This window comes from Podarcis muralis, chromosome 1 (assembly GCF_964188315.1).
Source record: "Podarcis muralis chromosome 1, rPodMur119.hap1.1, whole genome shotgun sequence".
Classification (NCBI taxonomy): domain Eukaryota; kingdom Metazoa; phylum Chordata; class Lepidosauria; order Squamata; family Lacertidae; genus Podarcis; species Podarcis muralis.
The window spans coordinates 12,115,374-12,134,129 of NC_135655.1; the positions used below are offsets into that span (position 1 = coordinate 12,115,374).

An 18,756-nucleotide genomic window follows, 5' to 3' on the forward strand; every position below is an offset into this window, starting at 1 on the left:
CACAAGGAGAAGGGGACAACAGAGGACGAGATGGTTGGATAGTGTTCTCGAAGCTACCAGCATGAGTTTGACCAAACTGCGGGAGGCAGTGGAAGACAGGAGTGCCTGGCGTGCTCTGGTCCATGGGGTCACGAAGAGTCGGACACGACTAAACAACTAAACAACAACAATCAGCACCATAGTCTGCATGTCACTAAAGGCTTGTCCACACTTCTGCTTGTTCTGTGCTTTGTAGGCACAAGCCCGGGCGGTTTCCCCCTAGCCCTGCTCCTTTCCCAGGGAAAACCTACTCTTTAGTGCTAAATCGGAGCAAACGTCAATCCATAGGAAACAGGACAAGAGGAAATGTAGATAAGCCCTAACTCAATAGCAGTGGCGGTGATATGTTTTGAATTGGGTGTGTGTTTACCCCTTCCTATGATGCACTTGGCTTCTGAAATTAAGATATGCACACACATCTCCACTAGTCCTTTCCTGTCTTAAACGTTTTACCTAAATTTTCCAGTGCAAGCATATGTGTAGGAGTTTGCTTTCATTAGGCTGATGGCCATGGCAGTGCTTTAAAAAAAGATAATGTGCATCGTATGCAGTTGTGTACTTTACAGGTCCACCAGCGGTGTTGTGTATTTCGTAGTTTTTTCTCGTTTAGCCTCCATCCTATTGAATGCATTATGGCTCTTATTTTATGCTAGAGATGGGGACTCTGTGGCGCTCCAGATGTTGTTGGACTCCAGCTGCCATTGAGATCCACCATCATGGCCAGTGGTCGGGGAAGATGGGAGTTCTAGTTCAGCCACATCTGGAGAGCTGTTTTATGCTGAAGTGGCTTCTCTTCAGAAATCCCTGGGTTCATTCTGCTTCTGAAATGTTTTGAATGGAACTCTGGTATATCTGTTCTGATCTTTGAACAGGGATGTTGAAGAATCCTGCTTAGTCAGAGCTTTTAATGATTCCTAAGGGAATATTATGCAGAAAATCAACATATTATAAGTTAATTGTATGGTGAAGAAAGCTCTTGAATTCATGAATAGGTGGCTATGCTTCACACACAAACGCATGCACCAAAGTTCAATTGTTTTTTACGACCGCTGGCAAAATAGTTTGGGGCTTTTCAGAGGCAAAGGGGAATTTGTGTGACACTGTATTTGTGGTGCCTTGGTGATACAGACGTTACTTTTTTAATTCTTCATAATAAGGTTCGTAATAAACATTTTGCAGTAGCAGTTTTTATGTAGCCAATCACAGAACAGTCCTATTAGTTCAGCAGTGAATTAAAGCTGCAGTGAGCTCAGACTCCCATTTTTCTTTCCCCTTTCTTAGTTTCAGTCATGATGAAGAACTGTTCTGTTCAGACATCCTCTTAATTTTCCCTGTGAACATTTTAATTTTTCAGCAGGTTCTGGGGATGTGTAGTAATTCCTGAACAATTTCACATACAGAAATGAAATTAAGCTCTTCCAGCTTCTATTCATGCTGAATACTTCCTGTTAGGCAGGAAACCTTCAATTTATCCTTCCTTTATAGATGTGACAACTAATCAGCTTGCTGTACATAACCTTTTGACTTGTAAACACTGCGTTCCTTTGGTTAGGCAATCATTTTTACTGGTACAACATTGTAATAGGAAGCTAAGTCTTTTCTTGCAGTAGGATCACGTGCAGTGGCAAAACTTGGTAGCTACCAACGGCCCATTGGTGCTGATGCCTTCTCTGGACTGGACCTTGCCTTTTCCATCCCTACTTCCAACTTTGCTTTTGTGAGTTGCCTGTGATTTTAAATTTCCCACAATGCCCACAAGCTGTGCTTTGTTGGAGAACTGTGGGACCTTTAAAATTACAGGTGGCTCATGGGCTTCTGATTTTAGGAAGACAAGGCTTCAGCCCTCTCAAAACCTGGAGCCCCCACCCCAGAATGTACTGTAGGATGCAAGCTCTGCAGGTGTTTATGTTCAACACTAGCTGCTTCTTAAAAGTTGTGAGATATATTATGCGCTTACTGCTTTCTTGGTTAGCGTATCAGCCACAGGGGCAGCAATATGTGTTTTTACTTCCTTTTGATAATCGAACTAGGTTGAGAAAATGCATTTTTGTGAAGCAGCAGCATGTCTGGATAACAAGAACCCTTATTTAGCCAAATGCTTTCTAAATTAAAGTAATGGCATTAAACTGAACCAGTTCTGATGTTATGAAGCTAAAAAACCAGGGAGATAGTTGTTTCCGCATCCCCCTCCTAATATATAAATTAGCATAGAAGTTGTTTCCGCATCCCCCTCCTAATATATAAATTAGCATAGAAGTGGGCTGTTGTGGAATATTGTGGGATGTGTGACAGTATACCGAATCTGCTGTAGTGGTGAAATAAACTGAAATATCCCACTTTAATTATATCCTATCTCTTAATTTTCAGCTGCATTAATGTGTATCTTCAGCCGCATTTCAGTTACATATTTCAGTGCCTAACTTTCCATTATTTGAGTATGCAAATAATATTAGAGACAGTGGGCCGAGGCAGAGACAATAGCTTGGTCAAAGTTACTTAACTGAGATTATGGCTGACATGAAATTTGAATCAAAGACTCCCTGGCCCACAGGCACATTTGCATAGTGGCAATTACTTGTTTTTGATTCTGGAACATCATTGTGAGGAGTATCTTTGAAGGCATTGAGGAGAGTGGCTGGATGGGGAGAGAAACACAAATTCCCATTTCCCCTAACGTCCTCTTGCATTATTTACAGATGTTTACTTTCTGATGTGTGGGCAGAAAAAGAGTAGCAGGTGGGAGTCTCCTGAGCAGTTTTGAAATTCTCTGCACGTTGGCGCCAGACCAGCAGCGCAAACTTCCAACCCTTTTCCCATTTAACTTTATACCTTGTGAAGTGTCAAAAATCTGCAAGGTTAATAGATAAAAATTGTGAAGGGTTTCTGGCATTTGCTTTGATAGCAAATTTAGATACTGACATACACGCTGACCAAAGGATTGTATAAGGGGATAGGAAGGACAGCTCAAGCTTGTGTCCATTGCTCCCCCTCCTTTTTTTATCTTCACAACAACCCTGTTAGATAGGCCAAGCTGGGAGTTTCTAGTTCAGGGACCAAAATGGTGAAATTGCACTTATTTAGATTATTTTTGGCTTGTTATTTATCAGGGTTGGCAAACTTGGAAGGGGGTGTTTTGTGGTAAATATCAGGACTATCAAATCTTACAGTTAAAGCTAGAGGGGTTGCTTTTCTAGCTTTGTGCTTGTTTGTTTTTCTTTACATCCATGGCATCATATATTTGTGTTTCGTTCTTCCTCCCAGTAGCTCAGGGTCGCGTATATTACCATATTCTCCCCCTTTTTATCTTTGTAACTGTCCTGTGAGATAGACTAGGCTAACTGTACGTAAGCAGCAGTTCTTGGTGGGGATTTGTGGAGGTCCCAATCCGCACACAGCCTGACTGGCCTAGGAAATCCTGTTGGCATCCCTGGAAACAATTCCCATAACTCATCTCCTGATGTTGCAGCGTGCAAAAGTTGGTTTCTTTCGAATTCTGGTGTTCCTGACACTACTGCTCTTGCAAGGCCTGTAGCAACTCCAGGAAAATAGCTCCACATGCGCAATCACACTGTCACAAGGCGCCGGGGATTGTCTCACAGGCCAGGTGGAATGGGGTTCCTGGCTTATCTTGGTGGTTTGAGCCAAGAAGGTTAGGGACACTGGGGGAATATGGTGTTAAAAGAGCCTCTGCCTTACTCTTTGTTCGGAAGGGCAGCAATGGCAAGGACAAATGAATAGTGAGGGAGAGGCTGTTTTAGCACCCCATTCGCTCTGATCAAACGCCAAGGTTGCAGGTTTGCTCCCCGTATGGGACGGGTGCATATTCCCACATTGCAGGGGGTTGAACTTGGTGGTCCTCAGGGTCCTTTTCAACTCTACAATTCTTTCATCAAGGGAGGGAAGGTGCAAGGGGAAGAGACATTCCACCTAGGGCTAAAAGGTAAATGTAAAGGACCCCTGACAGTTAAGTCCAGTTGTGAACAACTCTGGGGTTGCAGCGCTCATCTCACTATACTGGCTGAGGGAGCCAACGTTTGTCCGCAGTTTTTCTGGGTCATGTAGCCAGCATGACTAAGCTGCTTCTGGCGAACCAGAGCAGCGCACGGAAATGCCGTTTACCTTCCCGCCGGAGCGGTACCTGTTTATCTACTTGCACTGGCGTGCTTTTGAACTGCTAGGTTGGCAGGAGCTGGGACCAAGCAACGGGAGCTCACCCCGTCGCGGGGATTCGAACTGCTGACCTTCCAGTCGGCAGGCCCTAGGCTCAGTGGTTTAAATTCCTGAAATGAGGCCCTAGGTCTTCAGTTCCTGGGCATAGAAACCTCACAAGGCATATTTGCCTGGCTTCCCTCCCTCCATTCACTGTGCCAGTTCATCTTGCACCTGAAGCCTTCAGCCTCAGCAGTCAAGAACATGCAGCTTCATTCTCCCCTTTCAGCAGTCTCTGTGGGAGGTTGCACTTTGGGAAAACCCGTGCTTTGTTGTTTAGGTTTATGAGGCGCCCAATTATATGCCTTCCTCCCCCACCCACCCACATTTGAGGAAAACCTTCGCAAGGATCCCTTGCTGTTCTAGATTGTAGTCACAAGGACGCATGCCGCGCTAATACAGCAGGAGCTTTTGTCGTTTAAGCACCTAGCAACCCCTGTTTACCAAAACTCTTTAATTATCCAAATGAACTCGGTGTCCCTTGAAACATGTTGATAGTGCAGCACAAAATCAACTAGATCTTTACAACTTGCATGGTAAGGGAGCATGGAAAATGTGGATACTGTGTATAGTCACAGGCTTATTTATTTGGTTCTTGCAGAAATTTGGCAGTTAAACCATAAGCCTTTTCCATGTGCAGGTAGCTGGTTTGCATGTAGGCAAACAAAATGAATGTAAATGAACCTCTCTCTGGTTTGCTTTGTTCTACTGGGTCTTTAGCTTTATACTGCCACCGGGTAAGTTCCTGGTAACAATACCTGTTTCTTAGATGGAAAGACTGTTCCCCAAAGAAATGAGATTCCTCCACGACTCCTCCCACGTGGCTTCATAATGTTCCATTTGCCTTCCACGTTTCAAAGCCAACTGTGCTTTGTGGGATAGACCCATGCAGTATTTTCTCATTCCATTCATGCAATCATTCATGTAATCATTTCCAGTTTGCGGGGGGGGGGGGGAGTGCTGTTGTTTACATACAGCCAAAGTAGCACTACCCCTGCACAAGAGGGGTGACATTGGCAGACTTGCAGAAGGAGGAATGTTTGGAAATCCCAGGAGATTGCACAGAAAAAAACTTCAGGATGAAAAGAGGGGTTTTAAAAAAAAAAAGCCAGAAAGAAAAACTTGAAGATACATGTTTTGGGATGGTGGGAGGAAAAGGGAGCAAATGAGGCGAGAAGACTGGTCTTGAAAAGCTCCTGCTCATAGCAAAAGTTGCATGTTAGCCAAGAGGCAATGTGTTGATTGGGTCTTTCGGGGAGAGGGAGGCTAAAGCAGAAAGGGCAGTAGAAGAAGTGATAGGGAGAGGCAAGCAAAGCAAAGAAAAAACCCTGTAATATAAAGGAAGGAGGAAGGGAAGAACACGGCAGAAGCAAAAAGGAAAGGAATTAAATAGGAGCTACAGCAAGAAACGGAAATGACAGACAGAGCTGTAGCTAGGTGGTCTTTCGTCCCTGGCAGAACTGCCCAGATTGCGCCCCCTAGCCATGGACAAATTAGCTCTTCTTTCCGCCTCTCCTCCAACCCCCCCCCCTCCACCCATTCAATGTACCATCAATTTCAAACCATTTCTTATGAGGCAATAATGGATATTTATATTTAGAGACATATGCAGGCAGGAGCAAATCCTCATGGGACTCTCTGTGCCCCACATGTAGCTCCACAACTGCCCTCCATCATTCCATTCTTTCCAACGGCTCTTCATGGGCAGATCATTTCGTTGGAAGGGGTTCCATGTCACCTTCATTTTCTGTTTTGTGATTGAGTTACTGCTGTGCTCAAGCTCTTGTAGAGGGAGTCAATGGTTTTTTGACCAATAAGAAAAGCAAGCTAATGAACCAAGTATTCCCGAGACCGGCAGTGCTCAAAACTGGGCCAGGGACTGCTAGTGTGTCTGCTTTCAGATGCAGCCCATCCCCTTGTCATTCAGTAGCCTTTGGAGTAGACTGTCTTCCAAGAGTAATGGTAATAATAAAATGGAAATAGAGAGGAAGTGGGTAAGAGGTGGGAGCTTCATAAGAGCAAGAATTGAATGTAAAAGGGACAGCAAATACCTGTTACCCTATGCCAGCCTCCCAAGCTTCCGGTTTTAGTGCAAAAGGAGAATGCGAGAAGAAATGAGAGGAGATGGGTAAAAATGCTTTGAGGAGCATGTGATGAGGAAGGAAAACATAAAGCAGAAAGCCTTCTCTACTCAGCTTCATAAAATCAATACCTCCAGAACCAATAACTGTATATAGCTTGAGGAAAGCTGAACTACCTGCTACAAGAAAAATTCCAAAAGGGATTAAATAGAAAACAATGCCAGTAATTTCCAGTTGATTAAGCCAATCTCTGCTTCCATCTGCCTCCATTTTTTTTTTATTTTTTTTTTACTGCTCTGCCCTTGTTCTCCTGTTTTGTGACTGGTTGGCCTAAGCCATTTTTAGGCCTCTCAAATGAGCCCTGGGGTTTGTCTATCTTGTAACTTACTGTAAGTAAGCAGGGACGCTGCTGTAAGCTTAAAGAGCATTGTGAAGACAGATTACAGTCCTGTGCACATGTAAGCCTCATTGAAACTGATGGGATGTATTAAGCAGTAAGTATGCTTGGGATTACAGCAAATCTGACACAGTCTATCGAAATGCCATTGAAGTAAATGGAGTTTGAGCATCGTAACGGCAACTTGGAGAGCTTTTCATTTTGGGCCATTTCTGGGTCTAAAAAACGAATCACACATCTTGGTACAAATAAGCTGCTCTTGGTTATGCCTAAAAGAAATTCCGCCTTGTCAGTTGTTCCTGCTGCAGTGGAGCTATATTTCTTTATATGTGGAAGTTATTCTGGGCAGAAGTCCTTTATTCACCTGGGAACTGCCAGGTTGTTTTTTTAATCCTTGTAGAGTATGGCTAGCACATCATGAGATGCGCATTCTGACAGGGGAACACAATAATACTCCAGTATTCTGTTACATGTGGAACAATTAGCCTGCTTTAAATAATAAATGCAGTGCTCTGAATATGTGTATTATAGATAATTAAGCATCATGTTGCTAACATTTAACATGCACTTATGTCTAGGTGTAATTATGGTTGGGAAGGGCAGTTCTGCGATGCGTGTGTCCCCTACCCAGGCTGTGCTCATGGGAGTTGCAACGTCCCCTGGGAATGCAAATGTGAAACCAACTGGGGTGGTCTGCTCTGCAACAAAGGTACTGAACTTCCATTCATAGTTAAAATTTAAATCTCATTACTAACTAGTAACCTGATCTCGATTGTTTTTGCCAAGCATGTGCTCACTACAGAGAGCATCTGTCTTCTGACTCTCTGGTGGCACTTGCCTATTGCATTTAAGCAAGCAGGCAGGTTTTGCCATTTGCAAGCTTGCCCTTGCATGGTTTGCATGTCACGCCATCCCTAACCATGGCTGAACATGAGCACGTGGGCTCCCAGAGAAGAAATGCATCCACTTTGCTCCTCCACAGTTGTTTTGCTGCCACACCAACAGTGAACTAACCCATGATTTGGCTTAATGTGTCATCCAAGCCCAGCTACGCGGCTTAGCTTTCTCCAGACAAGCCACAAACTCTAACCAAGGTTGTCCCTATGGTTTACGGCTTGTGGATTATCCAGAAAGCTAAACCACAAGCCAGGACAACATGCTAAGCCCAAACCATGGCTTAGTTCAGTGTAGCACAGCACCAAAACAGCCAGGAAGGAGCAAAGCGGCTGTGATGTCCTCTTCTGGATCCTTCAGGCTCACCCTAAGCCATGGTTTGATTTAGTGCGATGTGCAAACCAGGCCAGTGTGAGTGTAATGCATTTATTCCTAAGAGATTTGCTTTATCTTGTCTTTACATCACAGATGTTGGTTGAGATGGCAATACACCCAGTGACTGATACAAAGCCAAAATGAATTAAAGGGGGAAGGTGGGCACAGGTGTATGGGTGTTAAAGATACTCTGCCTGCCTCTACCCTTCTCTTGAAAGATCTCCACGTAGTAGTTCTGCATCTTCTTGTGTCAAATAACCCGACTCCACCTTCGCCCTCTGTCTAGATTTAAACTACTGCGGAAATCATCACCCATGTGTGAATGGTGGAACCTGCATGAATACGGAACCAGACGAATACAGCTGTGCTTGCCAAGATGGTTACTCTGGAAAGAACTGTGAAATTGGTACTGACAAACAATTGCATGTCTTTTTGTTGTTGTTGTTGTTGTTGTTGTTGTTGTTGTTGTTGTTGTTGAATTTTCTACGATGACAAGAATGTTCCTCCATATACCTTTCATGATTAAATGAAACATAGCTGTTGGTGATTTTGTCATTATTTGTCACCCTTGATGACTAATCTAAAATCAGTTTTCTTCAGATGGCTAAATACCAAACCTGGGTGCAGATTGATAAGACTCTGGGCCCCTTTAGATATGAACAAGCCTTGAGGAGCTTTGTTTCCTCCTCTTGCTCCTCTCCCCCATCCCCAGTGCTTGTTTGGAGCAAACCACAGTTTGTTGTTTCATATGGAGAGGCAAAGTAGAGTCAGAAGTAGGGAACCGCTACCCATGAGTGAGGAGAGCCTAGGAGTGCATGCACCAAAAGCTTCTGCTTATGCCAAACCAGGATTAGGAATCTGAGTAAGCCCTTTGTGTTGCGTAAGGAAGTTCTAGTTCAAGTGCAAATAGCTTACAGAAGCAGACAAATTTCAGAGTCTGTAAAAGTATTCCAGATAGAGCTTCCAGTAAACTTGGGAAGATGGCAAAAGGCTCTTGTGAAGGAAGGACAAGGCCTTTGTTACATACTTGGAAATAAAAGTGTTTAAACCTGGATTTGTGTACTGAGGATAATTTTCTTTTCTTATTAGCTGAGCATGCTTGTGTATCAAATCCCTGTGCTAATGGTGGAGTTTGCCACGAAATTTCATCAGGCTTCAAATGCCAGTGCCCAGCAGGCTGGAGTGGACCAACGTGTGCTATTGGTAGGTACAGCTTGGTTTCAGATGTATTATGACTTGTATGTGCACATGAAACAAACTGATTATGCAAACGCCCCTCTTAGGTGCTTGTAACTATAGCAAATGCATGTTCATCGAGTGAACTGAAATCACACTTCCACTTTGATACAATAACAGGATTGTCACTTAGCTAATAAAATCTTAGTTGTATGAGTTTGTCAGTCGATGGATCAAATCTGCATAATAAGGCAACACATCTGGAGGAGAACAGCTTCTACATCTTTAGTCATGTGTGCATGTATGTATCACAGGCGGCACCATCTTAGAAATAGCATTTATTCTATCATATGTGAGAAGGGCAGAGGCTACTTAAGATGTTGGCTGCCATTGTAGTTTTTAGAATTTTTTTGTGGTTGTCCAGTTATTAATGCCTTTCTTGGTCAGTCAGAAGCTTAATTGGTTGATGTAGCAGATTAATAGTTAATTGAGCATTGCACAGCACCTAATGAGTGCAAGTGCTTAAGAGCCTTGCTAATATGCTTATAATCAAAAAGTTCCTGGCAAAGTAACTTTCAGTTCAAGTGTTATCTGGGGGCTGTTATCCTTTTCCTTGTGGCCTCTGCAGCACCACATTTAGGATTACACGTGTATAGGATCAAAACAACAGAACTCTCTTGAAAGTTGAGGCAAAAAGCAAACTCTTTGATTTCTTCATGCAGCAGCACATTTGCTAGGAGGTGCGGGAGGAGAGTGGTATATTTTTGGAGGTGGCAGGTAGCAAAATAATCAGTAGTGGCGAGTTGTGTTTTTCTGTTTCTACTGAGGGCTTGCATCACTATTCCTTGATGTAATACTTTGCCCTCAAAGGCATATGGTGAGGAATTACTGATGAGAAGGATCAAACCTTCTTTCAGCAAGGGTTCTGTAATAAATTTTGTTGCTGCCATGAGCATAGTGGGTATCCCAAATGTGACTCCTGGAAGCATAGAAGTGACAGGAATGTAGTTACGTTCTTAGCTTTTTCACAGAATCAGGAAACACCCTGTTTCTAAACCAGGGAAGAACTGTATCACTTTGGTGTTTAACCACTACACAAACAAGGTGCTATAACCAGGTTAGCAGCTCCATTTGTTCAGTTCCAGTGGAAGCATCCAATGGCAAGAGTGCCAAGCATCTTGTGTTGTGCTGCTGTGTACTCTCGGGCGTCTTCATCTTGCATAGTTTGCTAAAACTTTTTTATCATTTATAGCCAGCGTGCCAATAGATGTTGAATTAAATAGTGAACAAACTTAGGGGCAAACGGAGGGTGTATTACAGGGGTGTCCAAACTTTTTTCAAAGAGGGCCAGATTTGATGAAGTGAACATGCGTGAGGGCCGACCAAAGTTCTTGACCTTTTTTTTTAGGATTGAAGTTGTTGAGCTTTGTATTTTAATTTTACCCCAGGAAATAAACTGTCACAGGGACCGGATTAAACTGACTGGCGGGCCGAATTAGGCCCCAGAATGGACTTTGGACATGCCTTGATTAATACCACAAATTGTAAAGATATATTTACACTTAAGCAAATGGTTAGTGAATGAGAGCTGGTTGCCTTTCTTTTTAAAAAAAGAATCGGGATTGTTCTTAGAGTTCTCACGCTTAATATTATGGAAGGTTTAAAACATGTCTGTTTATGAGTTGCACTGCAGTGGAACTGCTTTAGGATCTTAAAGAGGGATGATCACTTCCTGATGGGGACCACTTGAGCATAAACACATCAGAGCTTGGTGATTTCCAAACTGTCCATGAGATTTGATAGCCTTTTCCTAAAGAGTTATGGTTATGCCCATTTATCTGCATCGAAAACAACATGTATGGTTGTCTCAGACCATTCTTTTCCTCCCCAGATATTGATGAGTGTGCCTCTAACCCATGTGCTAGTGGTGGAACTTGTGTTGATCGCATTAATGGGTTTGAATGCATATGTCCACAGCAGTGGATTGGGGCAACCTGCCAGCTTGGTAAGTCAAGACTGTAAGCTATCTTTAAAATTAGTCGCGTTCATTATTGTAAGTATATTGTTGTCATTTTGTGCAAATGGTTCCTTTGATGTTTTAGCTGCTTCTGAGTCATTTTGTATAAATGCTTCCTTTGATGTTTTAGCTACTTCTGAGTTAATCTTGTGAGAATCAGAGTGTGTGGTGCTTTTAAATGCCTCTGAGTGCAGGAACAGGCAATGTTGCATTCTGAAAAGCATCCTTCCCTCACTTGCTGCAAACTTGAGCAACGTATGAAATTGTCTTCAGCATGATAATAGTGGTGGACTTAACTCCTAGGGTGGCTAAAATTAGGGCATGCTTGCATTGTTAAGCTACTACACTTGGCTCCTATTGCCTCAGGGTGTGTGCTTATCGACTGCTCCCTTATTCCTGCACGTTGCTTGACCCAAAATATTTTTTCCTGTACTACATGCATGCCTCAGGGCTATGCAGAAGCATTTAAGTAGTCTCTGAAGATGAGTGGGCAGGCTAGACCTGTCCGTCACTCCTTGGGTGCAATCCACCGTTAAGCACTCCCCCAACCTGGATTGTATTGTGCCCAAGACCCATCAAACCACGAGGGAAGTCACAGGAAATGGGCAAGGACAGCAGGGGAACAAGCCAATGGATGCACAAGTAGAGGCTGCTGAGCCCTCGTGGTAACCAACATGGCAGATTTCCAGTTTCATTCTTCCAATCTGCTGCATTTCCTACCACTTCGATACAAATTCCTAGGCATTGTCGATGCTGGATATCATTTACATATTCTCCACACCTGGAAAAACTCCTACGGTAGCCGTCATTGCTCACAGGTTCCCCAAACTAGTATTTATTATACTTTTGCTCAAAGGCTTGGGGAGCTGGCCTGTTCAGATAATCTCTCTTAGCTGCATAACTGGAGTTTAATAGAACCACAAAAATCTGAAGCTTATAATCATTGGTGCTTGCTTTATAGGGAAAATTATGCAGCATGCATGTTGAAAATATCAGCAAACATGTATCACCGTGACATGTAGCTGATATTTTGGAGGCTCTGCTTTGGTGCAAGGGCAGTCTATTTCTGGGTTTGTTCTTCACTCCCTGCTTTTCTTTCTCTTCTTTCACAGATGCTAATGAGTGTGAAGGGAAACCCTGTCTTAATGCTCATTCTTGCAAAAATCTTATTGGTGGATATTACTGTGACTGCATTCCAGGATGGAAAGGAGTAAATTGTCACATCAGTCAGTATTTAATCTTGCGTATATATATATATATATATATCTGACCCTAAAAGAGCTTTTATTTATAGAATAGATCGAAATCTTCCTACTTCCTAATTTAAGACATCTTTAGAAATGATAAAGATATCTTTAAAGCCTTTCAAAGAACCATGTATGGTGACTCCCTTAGCAGATGTTTCCTTGCATCTAAAGCCTTAACGTTTGAGTTGTGGAATGAACTAACTTGGGGAATAGCTTCAGTATTCTGGTCTTGGGAAGACTAACTTGACGTTTTTGCTTGAATATTGCCTGGTATTCAAACCTTCATCACCCATACAGCTTGTATTTCCTTGCCTCTGGAAGACTTCAGATTGCTTATTAAGAATGAACAGACGTTGCTAACTCATCTTCAGTCTATTCGTTGCAATTGAGTTCCAGTCTTTTTTATTTTTAATCTCATTTGTATTTTATCCCTAGATATTAATGATTGTCATGGGCAGTGTCAAAATGGAGGAACTTGTAAGGTAAGATTAAATGCATTTGTTTTGTTTTCTTGTTTTGAGGTGCTCTGGAGCTGCTGCTCCTTAAAATTCAACCTATGGCCCAGTTCACATGTTAACGCTAATCCAGGCTTCCTCAACTTCGGCCCTCCAGATGTTTTTGGCTTACAACTCCCATGATCACTAGCTAGCAGGACCCAGTGGTCAGGGAAGATGGGAATTGTAGTCTCAAAACATCTGGAGGGCCAAGGTTGAGGAAGCATGCACTAAGCCATATGATGGTTTAGTTATATGCTGGAAGTCAATCAAAGTGACTGGGGCAACCAAGTCAGATGGGTGGGGTGCAAATAATAAAAATATTACTATTATTACTACTGTGAATGAGCAGGTGTGCGGGCTCCTGAAAAGAAAATTGCAGCAGCTTTGCTTCTCCAATTCTGCTGCTGTGCTGAGTGAAGCCATGGTTTGGTTTGAAGTGTTGCCTTAACCCAGATTCCTGGTTTCACTCCCCCAGACAAACCACAAGCTATAACCAAGGTTTATCCTATGGGCTTACAGTTCATGGTTTGCATGAGAGATTTAAGCCATGAGCCTGGGTTCACACTAAGACAGGCATGGCCAAACTTGGCCCTCCAGCTCCCATCATCCCTAGCTAACAGGACCAGTGGTCAGGCATGATGGGAACTGTAGTCCCAAAACAGCTGGAGGGCCAAGTTTGGCCATGCCTGCACTAAGACAACCCAATGTTTCACTCAGTGCAGCAGTAGAACAACTGGAGGAAGAGCTAAGTGACCATGATCTGCCCTCTGGAAGCCCACACGTTGGCTCATCTTTGCAAAGCCATGGTTTAGCTTAGCTCCGCATCTGAATGAGGCAGAGCAGGTAACACTGGTTGTCAGACTTGGAACTGCCCCTCACCCTCCAGGGGTTGTTTCCCTGTAATTCCCCACTCTCCTCTTCTCCCCACTCTAACAGCTCCTCAGGAACAGTTTGAGTGTTTGGGAGGTCTGCAATATATTTGAGCTGTTTTTCTTCTGGTAGCATTTAGCCTTGCATTGATTATCACAATATATTTTAAGTTGCTTGTGCATTGCTAGTTTAAAGAGTAAATCAAGCCAGCCTACACAAAACCATATTTGAGGGCAGTGCTGTGGGTTTTCTGGAAAATTTGGATAATTTGCATGAGAATTTTTTTAGATGCCAAGCTTGTTTTATATCATAATTTGCAGTTAGCATCCATTTGTTGTTGCTAAAGAACTTGCAAAATGAGAAAAAAATTCCATCCCGCGTCACTGAGGACCTCCTTGTATCATGCTGCTTGTTGTGCTTCACATCCCATACACGCATCATTCTTTTTTGGGAAGTTGAAAATTATGCTGATGAAGGGATAAAAGCCACAAACAATCTAAATAAATGGGGTACGATGTAGCCAACCTGAGTGCTTTTGAAGCACAATTGATTTCAGTGGGAGCAATTCATATCCCTTCCATTGAAATCAAACGGACAAATGTCTAAATTTGGTGGACTGTACCTGAGTAGTTGCCGGGATGCGGGTGGCGCTGTGGGTAAAACCTCAGCGCCTAGGACTTGCCGATCGCATGGTCGGCGGTTCGAATCCCCACGGCGGAGTGCGCTCCCGTCGTTCGGTCCCAGCGCCTGCCAACCTAGCAGTTCGAAAGTACCTCCGGGTGCAAGTAGATAAATAGGGACCGCTTACCAGCGGGAAGGTAAACGGCGTTCCGTGTGCTGCGCTGGCTCGCCAGATGCAGCTTGTCACGCTGGCCACGTGACCCGGAAGTGTCTGGGGACAGCGCTGGGAGTGAGATGAGCGCACAACCCTAGAGTCTGGCAAGACTGGCCCGTACGGGCAGGGGTACCTTTACCTTTACCTGAGTAGTTGTTGAACCGTATGTGCCTACTATTTTGGTGCAGGCTTGTTTCTTCAAGAGCAATTGGGTAGAACTCTGTCCACAATCACCCCTTCCCTTTCTGTTAAAAAAAAGAAAAAGACTGTTGACTTTATGGTACTAAGATTAGGTAGGAATGCTGCTGTTAAATGATTCTTGGAATAATCAAGAACATTTGAAGTACGGTCCACATGTTAGCATTTTGAAAGGCAAACGGGAAGAACTGTTCCTCTGAAACCTTCATAGGATGGCTTTGGAGCCAACTGATTAAGTTAGTAGTACTAGGTGGCATTTGTCCAAGAATTCTAAAAATTCAAACATGAAACTGCTGAGCTACTTACTCTGGTATGTTTCTCTGTGTCATCAGTCTCTGTACTACAGGGTTGGAAAGCAACTTTCTTTCTTTCTTTTAAAAAGGTTCTAGGAATTTATCCTGGAATAGTAAACACGATTTTAAAACTTAGCTTTTTCACTTTTAACCAGAATAGCTGTGCTAGGGGGTTTAAAAGTGAGCATAGGTTTGGTAAAAGAAAACACCTTATGTGATTTACATGGATAACCAATTTGGATATGTAATGAATGTAGCCATTTCATAGGTGCAGTTTTTTGGATGCACTGCAAGCTGCCTTCTCCTGAGAACATAGTTACAGTGGTGCCTCGCAAGACGAAATTAATTCGTTCCGCAAGTTTTTTCTTCTTGCGAGTTTTTCGTCTTGCGAAGCACGGTTTCCCATAGGAATGCATTGAAAATCAATGCGTTCCTATGGAGACCGTCCGGGGACAGAGGGGAAGCGCCGCACGCCTTCCCCTCTGTCCCCAGACCTGTTTAAAGCAAGAGGCGGCGGGGAGAAGATTGCTTCTCCCCGTTGCCTGCCCCGCAATCTCCGGGGAAAGAGGGGAAGGCGTGCGCCTTCCCCTCTGTCCCCTCTTTTGAAGCAAGGGGTGGAGGGGAGAAGATCGCTTCTCCCCATTCCCGCCCCTTGGTTCAAAAGGGGTCTGGGGAGAGAGGGCAAGGCGCGTGCCGCCCCTTGCTTCAAAAGAGGTCCGGGGGCAGCGGGGAAGACGCGCTGCGCTTCCCCGCTATCCCCGGAGCTTGCGGGGCAAGCTTCGTTTTGCGAAGCAAGCCCATAGGGAAATGCGTCTTGCGAAGCGGCTAAGAAAACGAAAAACTCCTTCGTCTAGCGAGTTTTTCGTCTTCCGAGGCGTTCGTCTTGCGGGGTACCACTGTATAAAAAATGAAAGCTAGCAGCGGCTCATCAGTTTGTTAAAAGGCAAGAGGTAGAATGTAGGCCTATAAACAGTCACTTTTCACAGTGTGGAGATGTGAACATCCAGCAGGCTTAAAGGAAGCAGGTAGCCCCCATGGGTCTAGATTAAATCTCTATTGGAGAATAGCCTCTACCAAAGGCAAAAGGGAGAAACGTGCTAAGAGGAAGGCATATTTGGCAAACCCTCACCTTGATCAACTCCCTCCCGGAAACCTATGTCCCTACTGTGGAAGGATGTGCGGATCCAGAATTGGCCTCCACAGTCACTTGAAGACTCATAGTTAGCACCATATTCATGGAAGACAATTTTACTTGGCTATGAGTAATCACCAAAGAGAAAGAAAGAGATTAAAAGCTGTGGGAGAATGGGCTTAGGAGCCACTCGTTCTGTACTAAAGCATAACTTTGTTGTTAATCCAGATGAATCTTGCCTCTCTTGTTAAAAAAAAATGAAATGAAAATTTGTGGTTCTGAGATTCTAGTTTGATTTTATTTGAAGAAAATGATACGAAAGTCTGTTCCCAGTACCTTCTGACATAAGTGCTCTCCTTTTGACCTTTCGTTTCCCGTAGGATGTCGTGAATGGTTACCACTGCATGTGCCCCCCTGGTTTCATAGGAAAGAACTGCGAAACAGAAGTTGATGAATGCATGAGCAACCCATGTCAAAATGCAGGGCGATGTGAGAACTTGGTGAATGGATTCCGCTGTCTCTGTCCTCAAGGCTTCTCAGGAGATCTCTGTGAGGTGAAGGATCCCTTGGCCTTCTTAATAGCTTTGATGGATTGAATTCTGGAAAGAGTCCTGTTATAATTTAAGCCCGGGTAACCTATGGCTGTGTAATTAGATAATTGCCACTCAGCTGTTCACTTTACTGTCCCATGTAAACAGACAAACTTCTGCAGTAAAATCCCAGTAGCTAAGATCACAATATATGTTTGGAATAAGCATCTATTAGTTACTGAAAATATCAATGTGATGATTTTTTTATAGGAGTCTGATTTTTACACTATGTGCCTGCCACATTCATAAATGCTAAACTTTCATATGGGCTAGAAATCAGATTCCAAATTTAACGTGGCCAATTTGTGTGCATTCATACTGCTGTGTGAATTTTCTAATGTGTTTGGACAAGTATATTCTATTGTGATACGTCCCAGAGATAAATAGTGTAGCTTGTCATATCCTGGGGGAATAACTAACTGCTCCGTGTCTGGGTTTCGCTGCAGGAAAATAAATTTTTCATTAAAAGGATACAAATGCCCTTGCAATATTCCCCACTAGGGAGTGTTGAATTTCCCCTCTTTCATATTCCGAAAATGATATGTGATAGTTCTGAGAAAGATAGTTCTAAATCAAGAGTAGGTCAGGGACAACTTCCGCTGTCTGCAAAAGGACTTTTCAGGTGGACATAGAATAATAGAATTGTATATTTCATCGAAAGTTTTCGTCCAAATTTCAAATCTAGGAACTTTTATCAGATAGGTGCCATGCTTTTTCTATGTCTGCCTTGCTGACAGGTAGATGGTGCTTAAAGTAAATGCAGTTGGTACAAGAATACTGTATTAAGATTAATAATTTCCTTAAAAGGATTTGTCTTTGTAAATGCTTACATGGTGCAAGGCTTGTTTAAGTTTGTCCCTTTTCATCGCCATAATAGTAACAAATCAGCTTTAAACCACCTTGCTTAAATGTACACACAGAATTAGAAGAGCGAGCCTTTTTTTCTCTCCCTACAATCTGAATCCCCTGCTAAATTCTCCCAACGGCTGTGTTGGCACATGCTTTTCAAACATTTTCCCATCTTGCAAAGAAGATGCCAGCCCAGGGGGAAAAAATTGTTGGGAGATTCTCTGAAAATGATACATGTAATCCCTATCTGTATATTGCATTTTGCATAATACGGGGGGGGGGGTCATTCTTAACGTAGCAATACACCCTCTCGTCTTAGCAAAAGTGACACTCCGTAATTTATGCTTCTGGTGTAAACAAAAACTTGATTTGGACTGGAAAATGCTTTTGTTACTGGAAAGCTACATCCCTTATAAGTGTGTGCAACCAATTTGTAAAGACTGAAGTAACTGCAACAATTTTAACATGCAACGTTATGTGTTGGCATACTTTAGGAATGTTAACCCGTGTTGTCTTAAACCTTTTGCAGCTTGATATTGATCTCTGCAAGCCTAGCCCTTGCCAGAATGGAGCTAAATGTTATGATCTGCGAGAAGACTATTATTGTGCTTGCTCCGATGACTATGATGGAAAGAACTGCTCTCACCTTAAGGATCACTGCAAAAATAATTCGTGTAAAGGTATATTTGTCCTGTAAACCTGTTTACTTGGTAGTAGCTAAGTACCTACTGTAGAAGCCATATAAAAATGGACATCTTGCAGGAAAGGTGGCCGTTGGTTAAATTGCTTTTTTTCTTAATTAGTGTGACAAGTCTTGCTAGCTTAAAAATGTAAAAGCAAGCAATACAGTTTGATTTTAGCAGTAAAACTAAAACTCTAGGAAGGAAAATAGAACAAGGTACAAAAACTAGAATGTGCCATCCTTCCTATGGAAAATTAAATGAAAGGGGGGGAACGTTGCCTTCTTTTAATGTACCCTTGTAGGCCCAGCTCTCAAATCTGCTTGTGAATGAAGTTTCTTAGAGCATTCTAAATATGCCTACTAAATATTAGGAAG

At 43.1% G+C, this 18,756-nt stretch overlaps 1 protein-coding gene across 2 annotated transcripts in view; it reads left to right on the forward strand.

Moving 5' to 3' along the window:
• JAG2 (jagged canonical Notch ligand 2) overlaps positions 1-18,756 on the forward strand; it is an 89,675-nt gene that overhangs the window by 48,343 nt on the left and 22,576 nt on the right. Inside the window, exons 6-13 of one of the 2 annotated variants that reach the window (XM_028746275.2) lie at positions 7,305-7,435; positions 8,282-8,401; positions 9,085-9,198; positions 11,063-11,176; positions 12,301-12,414; positions 12,871-12,917; positions 16,641-16,814; positions 18,229-18,379. In XM_028746275.2, the coding sequence (XP_028602108.2) occupies positions 7,305-7,435; positions 8,282-8,401; positions 9,085-9,198; positions 11,063-11,176; positions 12,301-12,414; positions 12,871-12,917; positions 16,641-16,814; positions 18,229-18,379 (965 nt within the window). The remainder of the gene's footprint in view (positions 1-7,304; positions 7,436-8,281; positions 8,402-9,084; positions 9,199-11,062; positions 11,177-12,300; positions 12,415-12,870; positions 12,918-16,640; positions 16,815-18,228; positions 18,380-18,756) is intronic. The other variant, XM_028746364.2, reaches the window with a different exon arrangement.